Below are 25,113 nucleotides of genomic sequence, written 5' to 3' on the forward strand. Positions count from 1 at the left end.
TCAAAAAAAGAGACAAATATGCACATTTGTTATGTCTCACCTTACGTTATATCTTGTTAGCTAGCAAACTGGCCAACAACACATCCAACTGGAAGGACCTCCGTTACCGGGCCCAGCTGTTGTTGATTCATAATTAGCTCCAATGCATAAGCTAACTCAAGCTAACCTCACTTAGCTACATATATATCGTTTCCTCTTGCTACCTGTGTTATACACACAATACAGAGCACATGTGCAACGAGTAAATATGACAGCTGTGGAGCTGTTGGAAAGCAACGTTAACCGTTTCCTCCTTCCACTAGTGGTTGTGCTAAGCTAGGCTAAGCTAGGCTAAAGTGCTGAGTTAGCAGTTAAGCATTTCCGTTTCATCTCATCTGGAAGAAGTCAATGGGTTTTTTAAATGGGTTTTTAATTAGATGCCTAAAATAAGGTCTGTGGTTAAAACAAGTTTAAGACATTCTAACATTTTGCTTTACGATATAAAATACATCGATAAATACCCCACTTGTGAATTTTTTAAGCTTTAACAAGTCTTAAAAAAGGCGGTTGCTAACAGGCGGCTAAATAAGACTATTAAATGTCATCACGCCGAACACTAGTCCGCCGTTAGCTTAGTTTCGGTGACGTGAAGTCATGCGACCGTAGTGTAGTTTGTTTATAGCTTGACGTTAGCTTCTTACTTCTCGTGATTGCACTGACGCTTCAAAAATCATAAAAGTGGTGTTCATTTTGTGGAGATTATCTTGCTGAACAAAACATGTCGGTATCATAAACATTTGTTTGCCACAGATCTTATTTTCTGCAAAATAATCCAAAACCCAATGGAAAAATCCCAATTGGGTTTTTGTCAAGGGAACCAGTGTTCCAACACTTCCAGGTTGGCCTACAAAAATACATCCTCCCTGCAGCGCTCTATTGAGCAGCACATCACTGACTCATCCAGGGTGTATGTCATATTGTAACTTGGTATAAAAAGCAGCATTGCTCACAGATATGTCGTTGATGCGCGAGGACAGGTCCACGACTTGTTCCCTGGCTGAGCGCAGCTCCACTCCCTCGCGCTGGAGTTTGTCCTTCATCTTGTTCAAAGTCTTCATCATGTCATCTTTTTCCTGGGTCTTGGTATCACACTCTCGCTCCTTCCTCTCTAGTTTACTTAGCAGCTCCACATGATCTAAAAAGGACACAGTGACGCAGAAATGTGTTCACATGATGATGTTGATTCAGACAATGAAATGCAAACAGGAGTAGATTCATACAGAGAAGCAGAGAGCGACTGCGGTCGAAAAGTCAAAATTATGATGTCTTTTCCTAACCGCTTTTCCTTGACCTCGATGGAAAACGTCATGAGGTCAAGGAGAGTTCATCAGGACTGTCGTGGTGTGAAGAGAATCCGACCGCACTTATACGAGGCTCCGTAATTATGATGCGACGACGGCGGATGTTATTATTGTGGGTTTGCCGTGGTGAAACTACAATGTTCCAAAGACGGACTACAAAATGAGCAACCGCAGGTCCTTCAGCTGCTGTAACACTTTACATCAACATACAATAAAGGATTATCTGACCTAACGTGGACAACCGGTGAAAAATATCAATTCATTACCAAGGTTGGAATTGATATAAAAAAGGAATATACGCTACCACCAAAAGTTTATATGATAAATATTGACCTATTTATTGAGTTATGGAGAAGGCATAGAACCATGTATATTTCTTCCTTCTCTTTTTTGGACATGTAATATTTATTTATGTTGATTATTTGCTTATTGACAGTTTGCTATATGTTTACTGTTCATTTTATTTGTTATTCTTGTTTTGTTTTACATGTTCGAAATACTATATGAAACTATATGAAAATAATATGCAAGATCACATCATTTGTTTTCATGAACGACCGAATGGTGCATCGGTGCTTTAAATTTTGTTCTCTCCTTTCCTTTGGTAAATGATGGTCCAGTGTATCCTATGCTAAAGGACATAAGAAAGGAAGCATTGAAGCTCCTTTCCTTTGCATTAAGATAATTCAAACATCTCTTATCATGGTTGCTACGGCGATACTTTCGGATCATTTCACTCCGTTTAGAACTTTCCTAAGAGAAAAAGACTTTTTCGACCGCAGTGAATTATTTATGGAGCATGATGCATTTGATGATGCATTTTCTCTTTCAACCTGCAGAGTGCAGTGTGCCAAACAAGTCTTACCTTTCCTGAACTTCTCTGCCTGGTCTCGCCACTGTTTCACCTCATTCTCATTGACCAACCTGTGACGCAGACAATAAAAAAATAAAAATAAGCACAGACCCAAGAACAGATGGATAAACTGAGCACACGCCTTGCACAAAACGCTTGCGCGTAGGGGTCAACTGCAGTCCGACCAAGTCAAGGCAGAACATTTTGAGGAAATTCAATAATTGTTTTTGGAAATCCGCTGATCACTGACAATCCTCTTGTTTGTGAGAGGCATCCAGATTTATTACCGGCATTGACTGGGCTGATGCAGTTTGCTCCCTTTAAGCTGCATAACACACAACATTAGTGCTAAAATAAACCTTGCTAAGCTGAAATCAATTACATTCAGTTATACATTTGGTTCAGCTTGAGGCTTGACAGGGTTAAACAGGGTTAAACAATGATGGTCTGATGTGTAAATGTGGGATCAGCTAATGTGAGAGATGAGTGTTCCTGATAATGAAGCAACCAGGGAGACGGCACATGGGTAAAAAGCTAAAAATAGAAGGTAACATATTAAAGCTGAATGAACGAGAGATGGAAATATGGAGTGTTTTTTGAGATATTAATTAAGCTGAAGAAAGATTTGAAAGTGAAACCTTGAGCATCGGTGGAAGCCATGGCTAGAGTTGAGAGAATAGACATGTTTCAGTGTCATGGAGCACAAAATGTATAACACGAACGATGGAAAAGAAAGAACACGAGAGAGGGAGACTGCTGAACAGGGAGAGTGTTGAGGTACGACTGCCAACTATCAGGGCTGGCTTAAAGCCTAGGCCTAGGCGGTCACCTAGGGCGCCACCTTTAGGGGGCGTGCTGGTCAGGTAAATGCCTGTGGGCGCCCTTCCTCATATCTGCTTTGAGGTAACAAATGAACAAATACATAAAGAAAGAAAGAAATACACTTTTCACCCCTGTAATTCTCTTTCATCTGCACTTATTTGTTAATAAAAGTGTAAATTGTAGTGAAACTGACTGAACACTTTTAAGCCAACAACTATTTATTTTATATTAAATACAGTTATTCATGAAAATAAAAATCTTAATTATTGTCTTAATACCATTGTGATGTCTGATGTGTGATGCCGTTTACGGGGCTATGGTTAAGGCCCTGGCACACCAAGCCGACGGTCAGCCGTCGGGCAGTTTGGGGCTGTCGGTGAGCATATGTCGGCTTAGTTTTTTTGGTGTGTCCCGCACTGTCGGTCTACCCATATAGGAGTTTTTTCAGCCAATTCAACATGTTGAATCTGCGGCGGCGCCCGTCGGCGAGAGAAATCACTCTGATTGGCTGTTCAGCTTAAACGAATCAGTGCAAGAAAAGAGAAACGGACGTGAGGAAAGCAAGCCAACGAGTAAAGTGAAGAGGAAAAACACAGAAGGCTCTTCTCATTTTTCATCTTCATCTCATCTGATCATTCCAACACACGGATATTTTCGCAGCGGCATCAACACCTGGAATGAAGCTAAGTGGTGAGTGAGAGTGGTGTGAAAAGGATTGGCAAACGCTGCTTTGTTTCATGTACGTATCGTAACAACGACTTATATATCCGCTGTCCTCGGCCTTCTGCTTTCCCTTTTTGAATGACGAGTACAGACTACCGCCACCTGCTGTTGTGGAGAGTTATTTAATCTCACGCAGGCGCAGAACGTACGTGGTAGCTGGCAGTCGGCTGTAGTCTCTGCGGCGTGTCCGAGTGCAACTTTTTTGCCAAGACAAAGGCGACGTGAGGCTATCCGCATTTGGCCTATAGGGCACCAAAAGGACTAGAGTCAGCCCTGCCAACAAGTAACTTCACTGCAGTAACGACTGACACTTGAATGCTTGTAATCAATTCCTCACTTTGAGGCAATTTAAAAGCAAACAGGTCATTAATCAGGTTTAGGTCTTTGGAATGCCTGTTAGTGAACAGGACTGTCTGAACTTGATCACAACGTCAGCACTGCTTTTAATTACAGCTCAAGCAATGCTCCATGGATCCAACTCATTAAAACAGAGAGAGAAACAATCACTTCATTGTTCACCGGTCGAATAAATACTTTTACACAGCTGTGGAAAAAATGTGATTTGTACAAGAGTGTTAATTTTGGGGTAAGGCACACGTGTGAGTAGTCATAGCGACCGCAGATGATGAATGGCTTTGTCTCCCAGTTGTTTTAACAGTTGTTTTAGCGTCCCCGTCTGAGCGGCCGCAGCACGAGACATACTGTACGTTAACCGTAAGGGGCCCTCCGGCACACAGCCAAAACAATGAGGAGATCTCACTTTATGCAAATCTTTTCCAGGCGTAATTTACTCCAGGAGAGTTTATGGAAACACAACGAGACTTTGGCAGCAATGTAAAGTGAGGGGATAGGTTTTGACCGCTGTGATGTATCTACAGTGGACAGTAATGGACGTCCGGGCTTAGATGCCGCGTCCATTACTTTCTGTGCGCTACTGGAAAGAATTCCGCTCGAGTGAGCTGATTGCACAAACAGTAGTGGCTGAATTAGTGAACAAAGTGGGAGTTGAGCGGGGGCCAAGGTTTACCGCGCTACATGCTTTATGGTGCTTTCACCGCGCTGAGACTAAACACATCCATCACTGGTCTGAAGCTCGCTGTAGAAATAACAAGTGGAGAGTGGGAGAGAGATGGCGAAAGAAAAGAATGACAGTGCGTTTGAAAGAGAAACCGAAGTTGGGAGAAAAACACACACCAAATGTATTGTATGGACGAGGCCCTGAATGCCGTCTTTTCACACTACCTACAGTCAATACACACTGTGGTCTTTGGCTCCTGGACACAAGCACAGATTGGTTTCAAAATTCAGTGAAACCCACACATAGAAAAAATAATGGTTCTTAACTGGTTCTTTCAATGGCTGTGTGGTTCCACGAAGAACCATCTCCTACTAAAGAACTATTTTATGTAGTGGATGGTTCTACATGTTTGTCATATGTTTCTTTTGGATATTAAAGGGTTCTTGATTCTTGTTTGAGTTATTAGATGTCGGGGAATAGTATGAATTTATATAATAACCATACCTCTCCATGATCTGGGGGTGGTTAGTTAGCTGCTAGCCGGTATATATATGCAGTATATTGTACAATTGCAAGCCTATATAATTAGAAATTAATAATTGTCTAATAATTGTCTACCCTAATTCCATTGTTATGCTGTTTGAATGTATATTTTTTTTCCAGTTTCTAATTTTGGAGATTTTTTTACCTGGACTTACTTTGTATATATAATTCCATTGTTATTGTGTTTAAATGTACAGCTTTTTTCTAGTTTTCCATAAATCTGTTACTCAAAGAACAATTTATTCCTTGGAAGAAGCATTTTTAGCTGAAGAACCATATGAAAATGGTTCTTTATTGAACCATTTGGGCCCAAAAAAGGTTCTTTAGAGAATTCTTTTTTCTTTAAGTTCTTAAAAAAAAGAAAAGAAATGGTACCTCCAAGAGACATCTTTTCATGGTTCTTTGAGGCACCTTTGTAGGTTCTTTAAAGAACCGTTTAAGGAAATGGTTCTTTAAAGAACCTTGGTCTGAGAGGTTCTTTGTAGAACCAGAAATGGTTCTTTTTTGGCATCACTCTGAAGAACCATTTTTGGTTCCAGTTAGCACCTTTATTTTTCCGGTGTTCAGACATAACCCCCAGAAAAATGTCCCTGATCATTTGGAAAGAAATCTCTCTCTGAGCGACAGTGTAGACTGTGCCCATGATGACGTACAGAAAACATGTACTTCCAAGTCCTAATGCTTGGTTTTCCTTTATAAAGTGATTGTTTCTCCCTGTTGTCTTCTACATGAAGCCAAGTGACTGCTTCGCCGCACCTAAACATGGCTGACTTGGCCGGCCCGCGCCTGTCCGCTTAATGCGATTAGAGCAATTTCCTTTTGATCTCCAGCTTCCGCTTTCATGCCAATTCACGCTTGGAGCGTGGCTTCCTCCGATTCAACCCCCGACCCCCTGCTGCTAGCTTCACTTCACCTCACCTTCCCGTGCAATCACATTCTCTGCTCCCATCACTGGCAAAATAGCTTCAAAATAAGAAAAATTGCCAGGCCAAGAGTGTTGAAACAGGTCTTATTACTCTGGGTTTATAATACTGGTTTACTGTAAATGCTTCCTTACATCAAAGCTCTGATGCATAGCTCCAGTGGTTCTTCTAGCCATGCCTCTAACATTCTGACATAAAGCGCATAATGTTGATATCAGGCTTGCCTTTGATCTTAGTAAGAAGTGATGCTGATTGGATGCATTAACCGCAAAGATTTTCCAGAAATGAGAGCGTGTTTACAGCTTTGGAGAAGCTTTTAAAAAGGCATGGAGCACTAAATGGAAGTACAGCGCACTTACAGTAACTCCTTCTTATGCTGTTATGAATTACAGTACAATGTTTGGCCTGGATCAGCACGTACAGTAGTATCCTATGATAGTGAATGAACATAAGCCCAATGGGCAACTCCGGGGTCTGAAAAGTGAAGCCAATACGGAAGTGCCTAAACTTGCATTCTTTCTAATGGCCAGCAGTATAAATCAATATTATCACATGATGACTGTGTTTGACGAAATCTGGCAGGCAATTTGCAGTGGAATTTTAAAGGTCCCATATCATGCTCATTGTCAGGTTCATACTTGGAATTTGTGTTTCTACTAGAACATGTTTACATACTGTAATGTTCAAAAAACACTATTTTCCTCATACTGTTGGCCTGAATAAACCTGTATTTACCCTCTGTCTGAAACGCTCCGTTTTAGCGCATTTCGACGGAATTGCAACAGAATTGTATTGCTAGGCAACAGCTTGGGTCCGTGTGTACTTCCTGTCAGCTGATGACATTCACATACACTGCAACCAGGAATAAACTGGGACACATTTAGAATGTTTACGTTTAAAACTGTGTAAAGGGTTTAAATATTGTATATTTGTGACATCACAAATGGACAGAAGTCCTGACAGCTTGTTTCAAATGCAGAGTTTCTGAATACTGGCTGTGTGTATTTCCCTGTGGATTGAGCGTTTCGATACTTTCACAGTATTTATATAGCACTTAAGCCATGCTTTATAATAAAAAAAAACATGAAAGTCTCACTTTTTTAAAATATGGGACCTTTTACTTAATAAATTACAGACATGGCAGATTTGCACAAGATTAAGATCGCAGGCAACCTCCCCAATTATTACAAATTACTAGAGGTCCCCAAGTGACACTAGTCCTGTGTGAACAGGGCTTTAGACTCAGATATACTGTAGTGTTTGCATTATCCCGTTATGACAGCTTTATACATTCATGTGTATGCAAAAAGAATAGGAGATATACTGTAGTAGACAGTTGTCAATGGGCAGAGGATGTGTGATCTGCTTTGAGTGAGGATGATGAGATTTCCACTTACATGCGAATGATGTTCTTAACACTGAAGTTGTCCAGAGGGGCGAGGTCGGGGTCCTCCCCTTTTTCGTCCTGGAGGACTATCTGCTGGAGGATCCTGTCTAAGAGCTGCCAGTGCTGCAGGCTGCCACCACCACGTTTATCTGGGTGTGGAGTCACAGACACAGATGGTAAGGTAGTCCCAATATACTGGTATCAGATCAATCATGAAAAGTTGGCCTATGATGTAAAGTGCACTCCAGGTATGATTTATCTGGTAATATTTGTAATATGATGACGTTTATTTCAGACCACAAATTCATGAAAGCAGATTTAACTTGTCCCGGAATCACATTCTCAAATTATCAACACGGCAACATTTACCTTACCGTATCGTCTCGCATTGCATCTTATTGTATCGTATCATAGCTTATCGTATCTTGTTATCGTATCGTCTTATCAAGTTGTATTATATCTTATCGTATCATATCATATTATATAGCTTTATATCGTCTTATCGTATCGTATTGTATTGTATCTTATGTCATCGTATACTCTTATCTTATCTTATCGTATCGTATCATCTTATCGTATCGTCTTATCGTATTGCATCGTATCATATCATATCGTGTCTTATTGTATCGTATCATTGTATATTATCGTATGTCTTATCACGTCGTATCGCATCTTATCATATCCTGAAGTTTTGTATCGTCTTATTGTATCATATTGTATAGTATCTTATCTTATCGTATACTCTTATCATATTGTTTCGTATCATCTTATTGTACCTCCTTATCTTATCATATCGTACCTTATCGTATCGTAGCTTATTGTATCGTATCGAATCTTATCTTAACGTATCGTCTTATCGTATCTTATCTTATTGTCTCTCATCATATCTTATCTTATCGTATCGTCGTATCGTATCGTATCTTTTCATATCGTTTCGAATCATCTTATCTCATCTTATCGTATCATATCATCTTATCTCATCGCATTGTATCGTATCGTATCTTATCATATTGAATCTTGTGTTAAGAACAACTCCTTGTTATGTTTCTACTCACAGGGCATCTGCAGGCAGTGCTGGAGGATGGAGATGAGGTTGGGGTAGGCGTCTGTGTGGCTCAGCTTCTTCTTGATCAGCTCAAACATGGCACCGGCACTCTTAGTATCTACGTGGCTCTATCAAATTAAAGAAACAAGTCTTTGAATTACTATCAAGTGTGAGCATTGCTTGCCTTTGGATCATTTCAGCCATACATCCAAAGTAGTAAGACAAGAAAACAGATTGTTGTCTAAGTTACTCACCGTATCAAACCTTTTGGCCAACTCAGAATCATCCTCATTCCGCACCATCTCAAAGAAGTCCAAATGCCTGGACAGGAAGAAACAGCAGTCTGAGGTTAAAGTACTTACTGCACCTTCACTCCAAACAATAAGGAAGTAAAGTCAATCCCAACAAACACACAAAGGTGACATATTTTGTTGCTGGTCTGTACTGCAAAATTATTCCTGAAGAGGGTGATTGTTTATTAGGTCTCACTCTCACCTATCCAGAGTGGCGTTCTCGTGCTCTCGGAGTTTGTCGATGACTGGCTGGATGCCCAGCATCAGGAACTCGTACCTTAGGTGGAGGCGGAACTCGAGGTTGTCCTAGAAATAAAAGAGCAAACCAATAACAGAAGGTGACAAAATTGCTATGAACCCACAAGTGGTAATGGTGGACATTAGATACCTCAAAAGGGGAGATAGGTAATTCAATATCTAGCATGTGCCTGGATATCTAAACTCATCATTGCCAACAACATTTTAGCGCTTGCAAAAGTTTTTGAAGGACAGATATTCCCAAAAAAAAAATCGAAATCTGTGTTTTTAAGATAACCAACTGCTCGCTGCAGCTTCAAATTTACCATAGAAATATGAGAGTGGTATCAATCTTCTCATGTAACTCTCTGCCAGAATGCAAAATAGTGTATTTCCCAAAAATGTTGAAACTTTAAAGGTCCCATATTGTAGAATGTGAGATTCAGAAGTCTGTTTTTATTATAAAGCAGGTCTAGGTGCTATATAAATACTGTGAAAATATCGAAACGCTTAATCCACAGATAAATCCACATGCTCCGCATTCAGAAACCGTGCCTTTAAAACAAGCCGTGAGGACTACCGTAACGTGGTGATGTCACAACTATGCAGTCATCGGTAGAAGCGGCGCTAAACTCTGTGTAGTTACAGACACACACACACACACAGTGAGTCCTCGGCTGCGACAGCGCAGACCAATCAGAGCAGACCGGGCTTTTTTTGGGAGCGGGTCTTAAAGAGACAGGCGTTAAAACGGAGCATTTCAGACAGAGGGTGAGAAAAATAAAGTGTTTTTTGAACATTAGAGCATGTAATCATGTTCTAGTAGAAACCCAAAATACAAGTATGAACCTGAAAATTAGCATGATATGTCCCCTTTAAGTTCACATTTACCTTTTCACTACAAGCTAACAGAAGCTTTTCAAGCAGTGTCTAACAACAGATTTGGGTAAAGACGTGTTTTACTTTTTTTTAACTCAAACATAGTTATTACCTAGTTAAAACATACAGTACACACCATGACTTTTTCCCTTCACAAATATTTGATGTCTTCTTTTCCCAAATATTGAAACTATATTCAACTAACGTTTGCCTTCGTTTGATATGGTGTAATCTAAAAGGCATATTGGTGTGTTTACCTCGCCAGCTCCAGCGTTGAGCACAGCGTTGATGAAGGACATGATGGCGGTCTTTAAGTTGACCTCGTCTCTGTAGCGGCCTGTGCTCTTGTCCAGCTCATTCAGCAGCGTCTACATGGTCAGGACAGATTGGAGGGTTAGTCGGCAAGTGAGTTTGATCTGAATTATATTTCAGCGCAGAAATCATCAGATAGCAACTTGGTCCCAGGCAAAAACTTGATTTACCAAAACTGAGTTGTTTTAACACAACATTGAAGAGAACAAGGTCTCACTTCTCACACCCTTTGGTCCCTCTGACACCGACCCCCAGACATACCTTTGCAGCTTAATCATAACTCAACATTAAAAAGGCCTCAAAAGGTTAAGAATCACTCAGCTCCTGTGGTGTTAGCTTAGCCTAAAGAGGCATGATTTAGCACGCGCCCCGGGGGGACGTGTGAGATGTGGCTTGTTGACTCAGTCCTGCTAGTCACTAAAACACTACACATACCCCTGACCTCCATAACTCCTGATGTCCTCACCTGCCTTTAATATGGACCGAGTGTTGACTTAACTTGAGGCCCACAGTCTGAGGTGCTGCAGCACGAGTCTCCAACTTATCAAAATGACCACAGCTTGATTTATTTGGGCATTACTTTGAAATATTGTGTCTGCCCTTTCCCATAATCTCTGTCTGCCCCATGTCTCCAGCAAAGGCTCCCTACAGTAAGTATGTTTGTACCATGACACTCAAAGTATTCAAGTAACAACACCTTCACTTCCCCCTCACCTGAAAGCGAGTCCTCTCTGCAGCGTATTTCTGGTAGTGCGCCATGGCCTGCAGCACCTTCTTGTGTCCGTCGGGCACCAGGCACACCGCCCCGAGAATCTCCAGCGTCGCCACTTTGGTCTTGATGTTCTCCATCCGCAGGCTCTGCGAGATGGTGTTGATGCTCTGTGGGTGGGCCAGGACGTGCGCGCGGCCCTGGGAGTTGTTCATCAGGGCCTTGATGCAGCCGATGACGGACGTGTGGACGCGGCTCTCGGACGTCTCGTAGTCCATGCTGCGCAGGAAGTTGAGGAGGCAGGTGAGGCCGTCGAGCTCGATGAAGCGCGTGACGAACCTGGAGGAGGAGGAGGGAAGGAAAACGAGTACAGATTGAGAGTAAAGTACAGAAAAAGGAGGGTACAGCGACAATATAATATACAGCTAGTGCATTTGTGTATTGCTACAGTTAGTGCAGACTGTGCAGCACTTAAACAGAGCAAATGTCATCTTAAAGCATCTTTACATTCTGTTATTGAGAAGCTTTTTTTCAAAGTAGAGGTCAGAGGTCAAGGGACCCCTTTGAAAACGGCCATGCTAGTTTTTCCTCGCCAAAATTTCGCGTAAGTTTGGAGCTTTATTTCGCCCGATACAACCTAAAAATCACACGTTGTGTTAATACGTTAAAGAAATTAGTGGCGCTAAAATGAATTTGCGTTGACATCGCGTTAACTTTGACAGACCTAGGCAATATCCGAAAACACTGCATCCTTTATTTCCCATAATGCTACAGAACCAATAGCATATTTTCGTTAAACCCTCCCTGGCAGGGCATGCGGACAAACTTCAGACCTTCAGTTTGCAACGCACGCTTTCTGTTATAAACCTGCCCAATCGAAGATAACCCTGATGACATCATGGGGCATTATTATCAAAGACATGACAAAGCTCATCCAAGCTGAGTATGAGGACACAGTCAAATTGGTTTAGTGCCTCTTTTAGGGGGCTACCAAACAAGAATAGGGTATTTATAGGTGAACCTTCACACAGTCACGACCCACGTTCCTCCAGTGTCCTACTGACAACCCTCATTAGTTGAACTAATTAGAAAAGCAGCGAGTCATTAACCTCTCTGGGTGAGAAGCAGAGACCTACTGAATGACGGGCAGGACACGCAAACATTGAGGGATGTCACATCTAGTGAGCACACTGTGGGCTGTATTGTAAATGACCTTCCCACTCGCTAAGATTCCTGATAGGCCTCATAAATTACTGCAGACAAATGAGGGCTTGTATTAGGAGCGAAAGAGGCAGAAAACGAGCAGAGGAAGAGAAAAGAGGAGTCAGAAAGTGAAAGGGACAGTGAGGAAAAAGGGGGGAGATAGGATTTATTGCTACTCGTTGTAACAGATACATTGTTTTGATGTCAGAAGTTCCATCCCCTCCCACTGCTGTCTTGGCTCGCAGCAGGCATGGAAAAAAAACAACCCAACGCCAAAAAAATGTAAATCATCCGATTATTATCCTATACACACACGATCAGTCCCAGATTTACCTGGCATGACCAGTAAATCTCTCAAAGACATATAATCGTCTGATCTCCAGCAGCCCCCTGGGTGAGATCAAGAAGGTCATACTACATGCATGCATGCATACGGTCCAACCTTCCGTCAGACAATGCATTGAAACAACCTTTCAGCAGACAATGTGCTTCTTGTTTCAGAAGCAGACGCCGCGGCCACGGCCTCCGCTCAACACCGAGGTTGGCGAAGAACAAATCCAATACATTAGATACGACTTGATTCAGATGCAACGCAGACACATGGAACTAGAGCGAGGCAGAACTGATCCAAGCTGTTAAAAAGTTACACATCTTATATCAGTGACAAGTCTTTGGCGAATAGAGAAGAGAAGGCAGCGGGGCCACCTCAGAGAGAGAGAGAGAGAGAGAGAGAGGCTTCATACTGGAAGAGAAATTAAGCCGAACATCCTTGTGATTAATGTATGGAACGCAGAGGGCGAGAGAGGTGTTGTTGTTGGAGCGTGGGTTCAAAAGGGTGGACGGGATTCAAGGCTCCGTTTCGCTCTGCTGCTTCGCCGACTCGCTTTGCCAGAAACGCGTGCACACATGCATGCACACGTCCTATACACCACAAACCCTGTGCATGTGCTTGTTTAGTAGAGGTATAGATGCATACATGCACAAACTTTCATTCAACAGTGACTAATCCGTACTTGTACTTCCTAGTAAGCTGACATCCAACTATTCTCTTTTTTTTCATCGTCTCTCCTCTTGAATCTATGGCTCCCATCTCCTCTGACTGCTGACATTCACGCTGAGCCGAGTGTTCTGTTTTTGGAACAACCGCTGCATACTTGAAAAGCCGCTGGGGCTGCGTTCAAGATGGCGAGAGCTCGACAACCGCTGCATACAATACGAGCTCTGCAGACAGAGCTGAACAATACCGAGGCTGAGCCAACCGCACGCACACATTAAGCTCTTCAGACAGACAAAAGAAAGAAGCCAGGAGTATAACTTGGAATGGGACGAGACTCAACAAAAATGACAGTGTGTGTTGAGTTGAGGCCGAGGATGGTCAAAGGTAACGTTAGGTTAGCTGCAGATTGAAATTGAAATAACACCCTGAGAAACATCAGACCAGCACATACGGGTACTTCGTATGTACCCGTTTTCTACCCCCTGTCACTGTCGGCAGCATCATCGAAGAGTATAGAAGCAAAGAGAAGAAACTCCAGTGTTTTTTTGACAACAGCTGCTGCTATTTTGGACCGAAAACTCTTATTATATTTATACTATTTTATTGTTCAACACAGGCCATTTCGGTAGAATATGACAACAGAATAGAAATATAATTTAACTGGCATCCGGTAGTCATTTTCAGTCCAAAATGGCGGAAGCATAGCTTTGCTACTGGGCGCTGATGTTGCAATGGAACGAACGACTGACTTTCACTTCTCGGCATTATACATTCTTTGGCATCATTTAGCGATTTACCACACTGAGAGTGAATATTAATGTATCGTATGTGCCTCATATCTCAGTGTGAAAGCTTTTCATCATTTTCTCTCCTGTGACAGCGAGTTTCTTTCCCCTCAAAAGGGAGCGCAGTTTCAGCGCCATACTGGTCTGGTCTATAGCTTGGAGCCATGAAGCCCCTCAATTATTGATTTTTTTATTACACAGCTTTAGTTTGTTATTTCTTTATAACAGACCGTTGCTATGGGCGCAATTCCGATGTCGGGTCATTGTTGTGAAATAACCCCCTACAGGGGGATGCAAGGCCCCTCCGCTTTCGGGGTTTATTTCACAACAATAACCGGCTTGCTGTACATTATCCCTTACTTAGGACATGGCAGGGAAACAAATCGGAGATCAGCGTTTTTTTAATATATTGTTGGTGCAACCAGCCACACAGCGACTCTTCGGCATTATTACTATTACCAGTTTGTTTAAAGAAGTAGAAGTTGGGAGACATGTTTCAACTTCTCCTGTTTACCGTCTATGAGGGACACGGGATTGTTTTCCCCCCAAAAAGGGGGCGTGGTCATTCGAGCCTACTTTTGCTGCTCTGATGCATAGCTACTTTTTTATAAATGATTGCCAATGTTATTACCTTAAAAAAACATTTGGGTTCAAGTAATTTCCATTGATCTAAGAAGCATAAAAGCTCTCAACCAGAGGCAGACAATATTCTAAATGAGCAGGACAATGCAGAAAACTAATCCAGATGCTCTCATTTAAATTCAGAAATTAATTCCAACCAACTGGACTGTTTTTGTTTTTTTTAGCTGCGCAGGCAAAACATCCAGCCTTTATAAACTGTGGACGACCCCTGCGTGGCAGACAGTCGGTCGAGAGTTCATTCTTGCCTCAAAGCCTTACCATAAACTTATCAGCATGCTACACTACCACACACACACACACACACACACACACATACACTCAAACGTCTCTTCCACCCTTCATTTAATCCCCACGTTCGCACACACTTAACATCTCTCTCAAACACCCACTCACCTACCCCCAGGCACGGGGACACACGCATGCACATATGTCTTGTTCTACTATAAAAGGGGGGGCCAGAGTGTGGACACGGGCCCCGGAGGTTCTTTAGAGGTGCTGCTTTAAACTGTTTGACCGAGGTGTCTGCAGCGCTCCGAGGACTAGTCATACGATATCACCACGGCTCTCACTCAAATAAATTTTACTTGATGTGAGGCCCAGCGTAGAACTGTGGTAGAATAAGGTCTGAAGAAAAGGGCAACACACATAAAACTGACACACACACACACACACACACACACACACACACACACACACACACACACACACACACACACACACACACACACACACACACACACACACACACACACACACACACACACACACACACAGACAGATCACAATAAAACTACCAGCCAAGGTGCACATCTGTGATGTGTATAGTATATCATGGCAGGAGGGGAAGGGCTCTTATGGACTCGGTTTATTGTTAAATCTACAGGGAGAAGTCTATGTGTGTGTAACAGACTGCAGTATAGGCCATGTTTCTACAATGGCTCCTTGTTTATTAAGGCACAAACACACACACACACACACACACACACACACACACACACAAACACACACACACACACACACGCACACACACACACATACAACCATTAATCAGACACTTAGTCAGGAGTGGAAGTAACAAATTACATTTACTCTTGTTACAACAAAGTTGTTTTTGTGTACTTGTGTGCTGGTAATTAGGGATGTCAACAATTCCAGAATTCAGAATTCCAGAACACCATTTTGATGCCACGGTTTACAAATAAAAGTAAAACAATAAATCCCATGTACTTCCAACATCCACTCCTTTATTACCTTTTGCATGCTGGATTTTGTTAGGATGTTAAAGAAGTCATAATTCACTTCTCTATTATCTGTTTTATTTTGCTGTGAGAACATCTCCTTCAAACAACTGGATTTATTCAAGTTTCTCGTTCCAGCCATGAAGGAGAAGAACTACGGTGGCTGGCGTGAAAATGCGTAAAGCCCGCTCTAGAGCCGGTGTTTGGTTTGTCCATTCTGGGCTACTGTAGAAACATGGCGGAGCAACATGGCGCACTCCGTGAAGAGGGCCAGCTCCCTATGTAGATATATACGACTCATTCTAAGCTAACGAAAACACATCGATTGTTATTTTATGAGTGATTATACACAAAAAAACTGTTTATTAATATTATATTATATTTCTGCCAATGGATCCCCCCTAAATGTTACATACTGTTCCTTTAATTAATGACTGGTTTAATGCCCCACACGGCTGTAGGTAAGGGCAGAACACAACTCCCTTTCCTTACACCACCTTCCTCCATCCGTTTGTTGCCATTCCAACACAAACCTCCCTCACCGGCAGGCTCAGTCTCTCTCTTTAAGCCTGCCTCTATCTACCCACCGCATTTCTCTCCATTTCCCCCCTTAAATGCTGAGTACCAAGGGGGGAGAAATCTGTTCTCTGAGAGAAGCAAAAACACCGCTCCATCCAAGACTCTTTAAAGGTGTGATACTCCGCTCCCCGACTAATGTACTCAGTAATACATGAAAACAGATATAAAGTTCACCCTGTGCTAAGAGGAACCTTTGAGAGATCCGGCGGCAAAATGTTTTGAAGGATAATATTTGCATGTGGTGGTAGCGAATCGTCCAAAGGGTTATTGACACAGGAGCAGTGTAGGGGGGGCAGCTGCAGTCGACTCAAGTCAATATTCTTGCTGGAAGAGATTTGCAGAAACAATGTCCTCAGAGCTGTCTTGGGAAACACTGCGATGCTCTACTGACATGAGTCTGGGACTGCAGTGCATTCTGGGCCAACGCGGCCTCAGTGACCTCCAGGAGAGCTTCATTTCCTGTCCTCCTGCGGTTATTTCATCGCGGAAATGACAGTGATTGAGGAACGTCTTAAAGATACAAGAATGCACAGTATGCTCCTCAGCAAGGGGCATAAACATCAGCGCAGATGTTGCAGATGACTTAATAGGTCAACACTGCCTGGAAGTACACTTGAATGTGCAGTTAAAATACCACAAGAGAGTGTAAATATTTAAAGCTTAACTGAAATGTACGCCAGACTGCGTATCAGATTTTGACTACAGGCTGTAGCAGTTTGCGTTCGCATATTGGCCCCTCGCATGCCCACTTGAGTTGAGATTCGTCTTTATGTGAGTAAACAAACACACCCCGGCGTGACGGTTCAAGCTCCATTTGACAGCTGGTAAACAAAGCAATAACTGCCAGCGGAGAAAATGAGATAAGCTGTAAATTCACATGAGAGAGGAATTCAGCCAATTTCGAAATGTCTCAGTTTTACGGCCGTTTATAATGAATCAAATTTATATTTGATATATAAGACATCTGGGCCATTAAATCGGTTTAATAATTAGGACAATTGAAATCATTTCCGATAAACTGCAAATGCAGTACAGCATAACTGCTCGCGGTTCCCTGTCTGCTGTCTCCTCTCACTGTTGGAGGCAACGTTTGATACAGTCCAGCTGTTCTGTAATGAAGTGTTGTGATGGGCTTTTTGTTGTACCAACCTCGTCTAGCTTATTATCACATTACCCACAATGCTTTTGACATATTAAAGGGATAGTTTGGGTGTTTTGAAGTGGGGTTGTATGAGGTACTTATCCATAGTTAGTGTATTACCTATAGTAGATGGCTGTCGGCACACCCCCAGTTTGGAGAAACAGACAGGAGTACGAGCACGGGAGCAAAGCAATGTGCTGCTGTGGACGGGGGGCAGCAGCAAAATGGATTTTAGACACCTAAAAAAAAGGCTCACTTAAAAAGTTAGTCAGTGTGCTGACTTGACTATGACTTGCCCCAAACTGCATGTGTTTATCATAAAGTGGGCATGTCTGTAAAGGGGAGTACCCATAGAACCCATTTTCATTCACATATCTTGAGGTCAGAGGTCAAGGGACCCCTTTGAAAATGGCCATGCCCGTTTATCTTCACCAAAATGTAACCTCCTTTACAATAAACTAGTATGACATGGTTGGTACCAATGAATTTCTGAGGTTTTTCTAGTTTCATATGATACCAGTATCTTCACTCTGAGCCTGCTACAACCTAAAAATCGCAAGTTGTGTTAATGCGTTAAAGAAATTAGAGGCGTTAAAACGAATTTGCGTGTTATTATCGCGTTAACTTTGACAGCCCTTTAATATACATATCACAAAACAAAAAGGTTGCACGACCCTTCAGTTTGAAATAGTTAACCTGAAGCAGATATTTTCAATTTAAGGGGTCATGCTGTGGTTGGCATGATAAAGATATTTTCTTTAAACCGTTAAAGCTTCAGTAAGCAACGATTTTTTGGCATCATTGGGCAAAAATTCCATAATAACCTTTCAGCATATTGTAATTCAAGTGTTTTGAGAGAAAACTAGACTTCTGCACCTCCTCATGGCTCTGTTTTCAGGCTTTAAAAAATCTAGCTCGCTCGCTCAAGAGAGCGTTCCTATTGGCTGTGCTCCGGCTGGTGGGTGGTGCTTGGTATTTTCTCAACAGATCTCAACATTATTTTACAGCTAAACAGTACACTACAAGAAGTTTCTGAAAACATCTGAGGAGAAAAATAGGCATTACAGTAACACAATACTGATTCATATTTGATCAGCGTTGCCTAGTTTGACTGTTTGGTCGGAGTTCGTGAGGTATTCACTCGTGGCTCTCATAGACCGCAGCTGGACGACAGACCTCAAATCCGCTCTGATTGGTTTTCCTCCTGTCAGTGAAATCTTGCAGATGCCATTAGGAGCACCGGAGGACACCGGAGGAACATGATTTTTTTCAGATTACTTGTCTCATGCACTACTGACCTATAGTGACCTTTTTATAAAAATTACTTTTTTTAATCATATTTGCTCCAATTCTACCTACTGCTGCTTTAAATAATTGTATTTAAATAATACACTGTTATTCAGGTGTTTAATATCACATTCCATATCATGTACATAAACGCACAGTGGAACATATGACCCAAACCTTGTCACCTTGTCTTTTTAATGCCTTATAATGAGCCTGTGAGTGATGGTGACAACAGACAACAGTGGGTGGCTGGCTGGCTGACACTGTGCAGCTTTTGTGTGCTCTGCCTGGCACCCTGCAGGCCCACCGTATGTCTGTGTCCTGTGGCCCTGCGGAGCGGGCGGAGGGCACAAGGGCACCTCTTCACAACCAGACCCAGCTGCCTCTCTGAAACGCCAGAGGGAGGGGGGACGGGGTCATCTAAAGACAGGCTTGACTAACGGATAGTCACCACCATGTCTTACAAAAGGCTGCCATAAAAGCATACAGTACAGACACAGATTTAGGGGATGTTTAGGTGAAGCTGAAGCCCCAGACATTAAGCTGTCAAGCACAAAAGTCCTCTTTTTTTGCCACCCATTTGTCTCAAAGGCGAGCCATTGGCGGAACATTAAAACACTGCCCGCCCGGGCTTTCCCTGAACACCCATATTCTGTGGGACACACCTGCTACCCATATCCCCGCTACAGTACTTAAACACATCTGTGTGCTAATGAGCAATAACTCACTCTGTGAACAGTGTGGGTGCAGGTGCATTACTGAATAGCGTCCATTGAGTCATTACAGCCACTTTTGAGGGAGTCAAATTAAGTACACTTGAATATAATACAAGAAGTTAATGAGTATAAGAGAGAAACACAGAGCGGTTAAAGCTGGAGTAGGCAAATCGGAGCAAATACCATTAAAGAAAGTTATTTTTATAAACTGACAATAGTTCATGAGACAGCTAATTTAAAAAAAAATATGTGCGTCTGTGTCCTCTGGTGTCCTCTGGTGTCCCCGGTGTGCTTCGAATGGCATCTGCAGGATTTCACAGACCGTAGGAAAACAACCAATCAGAGCCGAGCTGGAGCCTTGTCGTCTCTGAGCAGCTGTCAATCACTCGCAAACTCTGGACTCTTAACAGCTGGTCCTTGTTCCTAGTTATAGTGGTTTGGATACCCATACATGTGCAGATACAAACACAACCATGCACACACACACACATAACCCAGACATGACCCAGCTAGGCGCTGAGGCTGCCCTGGGGTTTTTGTCCCTCTGCCCATCAGGTCTGTCACTTCATGCTGGGAAAACTCAACACCCCTGCTTCGGTCCAGACCACTGCATCATACAACTGTCTCAGGCTGATGGACAGCCTTAAAGGAGCTGCTGACGGGGGGAGAGGGAGGCAGTCTGTATTAGTGGGGCTGTCCAATGTCCTTGACTGTTTCTTTGTGGTGATGAGTGAGGCCTAACAGCTGCCGATGACCACGTCAGGGGAGGAAAAAATAGGAGCGTGGATCTTAAAATAATATTAATTGGGCGTATTTCTATTGGCGGTTATTTAAAAGCCCCCTTTTCTTTGCTGTAATCCTGCCGTGACAAGAGACAGACTTCATGGAAAGTAAATCTTTTCTTTACATTAATAACTAGATTTTATATGTGCGACATTACCTCAACAAGTCCATGAGCATGAATGCATGACTTGAGGGAAGAAAGCGAGCAACGCTGAGCTCTGCAGCGCGGGGGGAGGGGGGGAGGTCACGGTTCAGTCGGACGGAGAGATTTGCTTACCTCATTGGCTGAGTCCGAAGTGCTGTCTTCAGATCTTCCACCACCTTGTTCCTCATTTCCATTTCCTCCTCATCAAAGGCAAACAGGGTCTGCATCTGCACACATGAAATGAGAAATGAAATGGAAACACAGCTGATTGATATAGTGCTGAATTCTGGCTTTAAAGCAGGTGGCATTGCTGGCAAGAGTTCTGTATTTCTTCTTCATGTTCACTCCTTGGCGTACCGGGACTTTTTCTTGCGGACCGGCACTTCTCACAAGCTGCAGGTACTCCTCTCTGCCCTCTCCATCAGGTTCTCTCAGGATTCTGACTTTAAGAGTAGAGGTCGACCAAGATAACGATAGTTGGGAGCAAGAAAAAGCTGATTTCTTTACTTCTGCAGCAGCCTAGTCGGCTACTTTTGCATACGCCGCTTTTAATAAATCAGTTGTTCGTCACTCCGAATTTAATAACGTAAGAAAATATCCTTACGTGGATTACATCATTGGAAAATGTCCTATTCATTTGCAATGGGCGATGCGCTGTTCTGTGGCTTACAGTATCACTGGTCAGGATTACTTCTGTTGCACATCCCATTACATTGTTAAATGCCAAACCATTACAAACCATTAAAGAGGATCCCAAAGTATGCGATTTCATTTCATGAATGGATGGTTACGTGGCTGCATTATTTGGAAGAGAGAACGCCAAATTGGTACAGTAAGCATGTTAAAGTAACAGTGAGCAAATTATTTTCCTCACTGTCTGCCTGTGTATCGTTTTTTCTCCACATCTACCTTGACTTTGTGTATGGAGCCTCTATGCAAAATGGTGTTGTACGTCCCCGTGTGGCTGGTGGCGGCGGCGGTGCAGCCATCGGCTACTATCAGAGCCCAGTTCCACCGATAACGATAGCGAAGAGTATAGAAGTAAAGAGACGGAACTCTGGTGTTTATTTCTCTCCTCAAATGTTTTCAGAAACATCTTGTAGTGTACTGTTTAGCTGTAAAATAAAAAAAAGTTTGCTCCGACTGGTGGGCAGTGCTTGGTATTTCCTCAACTGATCTACACATGGCTGCCGGGTCACAAACTTTCTCATTTTACAGCTAAACAGTACACTACAAGATGATTCTGAAAACATTTGAGGGGAGAAATAGGCATTACAGTAACAGAATATTGATTCATATTTGATCAGCGCTGCCTAGTTTGACCGTCTGATCGGCGAGTGATTGACAGCTGCTCAGAGACGGCAAGGCTCCAGCTCGGCTCTGATTGGTCTGTGAAATCTTGCAGATGCCCCCACCGGGGGACACAGAGGCACATGATTTTTTTGTTCTGATTACCTGTCTCATGCACTATTGTCAGAATATAGTGACGGTTTCATAAGAATAACTTTTTTTTTTCAATCATATTTGCTCCAAATCTTACCTATTGCTGCTTTAATTTGGCACCCATAAAACAGCACATATTTCCTCCTCTTTACAAATACACCTTCCAATGCCATTTTCCTTTTTTAGAACCATTTGAAGCTATACAACATGCCAAAAGAAGTCTTGCAAGCAATTAGTTCCAATCAAGCTTAGAACAAATCATAAAACAAAACAAAAAATCACTTAGGCCGGCGGTGGTGTGAATTCATTTCTGCATCACTTAAAGGCTCCCCCCTCAGCAACATCAAAGAGCTGCTGTGCTCCCATTAGTCAGGGCCACAGGGCTTCTGTTTAGCCTCTCCAGGCTTTTTCCAAGGCAGCTCACTGCCAAACTGAGGTTCAAACAGCGTGCGCTTCACCAGTGGAGTAAGCTAGTCACACTGACTGCCCATTAATTTGCCTTAACAAAAATATTTGCTTGAATGTGACCCTGTTTCCAGGCTTTAAAAAGGCACACAGGTCAAAAGTGGGTGCAAATAGTCCAGGACCGACCGCACCTACGTTAGCTAACTGCCCCGTGTTTGACTACCTGACAACAGCTCTGGTCCGTCCGGTGTCTGAGAGTGGTTAATCTAGACAGCGCAGTCAAAACATCCATCGTGTCGACTTAGCCTCCAAGCCCCAGATGGTTCACGGACCCCGTGCCAAGAAAGCAAAAGGCCCTGGCTCCCGTTTCTCTAAACGAAAAGTAGTCAATGGGAAGTTGGACACAACAAGTGTCAGGGAGAGTGGATGATTTGGTCGTGCTGCGAGCCAGTTCACCGTGTCAACGAGTCTCGCCAAATGGCTCCTTCCTACATCTGCTATTTGTAATCTCATTGGAACCCGTGGCCAACATGCACATACGGATGCTATTAGAGCCAGTTGGTAAACCAGCAGAAGGTACTTCCCTAAATCCCTATTATGGGAAGTGCCCCCCAGAGCCAGAGCCGTGCCTTCCAGCTAGTGCGTTGTTAACTGAGTGAGTGATGAGTGCAGCTCATCAAAACCTTAATTAGGACCATGTGGGTCGCTGAAGTTAAGAGTATTTGTTCAATACGAACGAAAGGCAAACAACGTTATTTTAACTTAAGCAGTCATGCGAAGTCTGAGGCACGAAGCCTAATTAAACTAACGTCATGCGAGCTGAAACCTAACTATTATCCTATTGTTCCTACGTGGCTGGAAAACAGCAGCTGAAACTGAGTGGAATGATGTGATCGGAAACAAGTCGAGCTTTGTTTAAAACAGTTAAGAGTTTCGACCGAGTGCCAGTTGGTTTGTTAGCAATCATGTCTTTTTTTTTAACGTGACGGCTAAACAATGCAGCTTGTAAACTGGAAAATAACGTCCCAAAAACAGAAGCTTTGTTTTGTTTTATTGATAAAAAGCTACAACCAGGAACCAGGGCTCCAATTACCCTGGTTCTATGAGACAATTAAAGCTGCGGTGGGTAGAAATGGAGCCAATATGATTAAACAAAAGTTATTCTTATAAAACGGTCACTTATATCCTGACAGTAGTGCATGAGACTGGTAATCTGAAAAAAAAAAATCATGTGCCTCTGTGTCCTCCGGTGCTCCTAACAGCATCTGCAAGATTTCACAGACCGGAGGAAAACAAGCAGTAAGAGCTGATCTGGAGCCTTGCCGTCTCTGAGCAGCTGTCAATCACTCGCAAACTCCGATCAAACGGTCAAATTAGGCAGCGTTGATCAAATATGACTCAATATTCTGATACTGTAATGCCTATTCCCTTGTTTTCTCATTCTCAGGCACGGTTTGAGTCCACTTGAAAAGGTGCTCTCGGGCAAAGATCATGTGTACTCGGGTACAGTTTGGATCAGGTGTGGATGCCAACTGTAAAACACGGAAGTGTACCGCTATTTAACGCGAGTAACGTTAGCAGTCAGCGGGTAGTTTTTGAAAGGGCAGGCATTTTTCAATGCCGCCGGTCTCCTCCAAAATCTGTATACATAAATAATAAATACAAATGTTTCATATCTATGTCTGTATCTGCGCTGCAGCCTGTGCCGATCTCATCCTATATGAACTGTACGGCCATGGGTGATAAAGCAGGAAGGCAGGCGAGAGGGTCCTTAAAAAATAAACAATAGTAGTCATTGGGGTTATAGGCAGTTATTTTATTTAGCTAATTTAATGGTCTGCCTCCGAAGAACGAGACGCTCAGCGGGCAGAGAGAGATGCAGTGGGGGCGGGGGGGGCGGGGTGGGGGGGGGTGGGACATAGTAAACAGGCAACATATTTTCACATCAAACTCTGTGAAATAAGAGTTTATTTCGACCAAACCAGAGTTTGTGATTTTTGGACTAACAACAACTGTTTTTGGTGAGTTTTATTTTTTTTCTTTAATGTTTGAATTAAGTGTTTTACGATGCTACGCCACATAAACAAATTCACGTGGATGATGACGCAAGTGTACTTGGGTAAGGAACAACTTTACTAATGTGAAAGCTGAGCCGTGGGGGAGAGGGGAGGGGAGATCAATCGTACTCGAGCACGGTACGGATCCATAGTACCTAATATGAAAACGCCCTTTATGTACTGTATCAGATGTGCATCATTTAAAAATAGGCTTCACCAAATGAACTGCTGAATTTTAAATCATGAAATCAGTTTACAGCAACGATACCAAATGTACCACTTGAAAGCATTTTCTAATGCCGTTTTGAGTCCCCTATTTTGAGGTTGTGCAAAAATGCACTCGCTGAGTTTCTGTGTGTTTCTTCACATCATTGACATATAAGAGGTCCTTCCCCTTATGTCTGTGTTGGATCTCCTTTTCTGTTTATCTGCAGAGAGCCCTATCCAGGCGGGAGCTCTGAAGCTCAACACAGAAACTCTTGTCAGAGTCACGAGGACGTTTCAGTCATCACTCTGTGGCCAACGGACAACCTCAGGGCTCTGACACGGTTTTGTGAATGAACGTCAAGATGCTGGCTGTACAGTAATCGCTGAGGGCGTGCAACGCG

General features: G+C 42.8%; 1 protein-coding gene across 5 annotated transcripts in view; it reads right to left on the bottom strand.

Moving 5' to 3' along the window:
* The window catches only part of daam2 (dishevelled associated activator of morphogenesis 2), a 136,867-nt gene that overhangs the window by 28,249 nt on the left and 83,505 nt on the right, over positions 1 to 25,113 (bottom strand). For all 5 annotated transcript variants that reach the window (XM_074661751.1, XM_074661753.1, XM_074661752.1 and 2 more), the window contains exons 5-13: positions 20,733 to 20,827; positions 11,090 to 11,423; positions 10,321 to 10,431; positions 9,150 to 9,253; positions 8,909 to 8,975; positions 8,665 to 8,782; positions 7,620 to 7,758; positions 2,206 to 2,264; positions 990 to 1,174 (exon numbers count right to left, since the gene is read on the bottom strand). In XM_074661751.1, coding sequence (XP_074517852.1) covers positions 990 to 1,174; positions 2,206 to 2,264; positions 7,620 to 7,758; positions 8,665 to 8,782; positions 8,909 to 8,975; positions 9,150 to 9,253; positions 10,321 to 10,431; positions 11,090 to 11,423; positions 20,733 to 20,827 — 1,212 coding nt within the window. The remainder of the gene's footprint in view (positions 1 to 989; positions 1,175 to 2,205; positions 2,265 to 7,619; positions 7,759 to 8,664; positions 8,783 to 8,908; positions 8,976 to 9,149; positions 9,254 to 10,320; positions 10,432 to 11,089; positions 11,424 to 20,732; positions 20,828 to 25,113) is intronic.

Source organism: Sebastes fasciatus, chromosome 15 (assembly GCF_043250625.1).
Source record: "Sebastes fasciatus isolate fSebFas1 chromosome 15, fSebFas1.pri, whole genome shotgun sequence".
NCBI lineage: Eukaryota > Metazoa > Chordata > Actinopteri > Perciformes > Sebastidae > Sebastes > Sebastes fasciatus.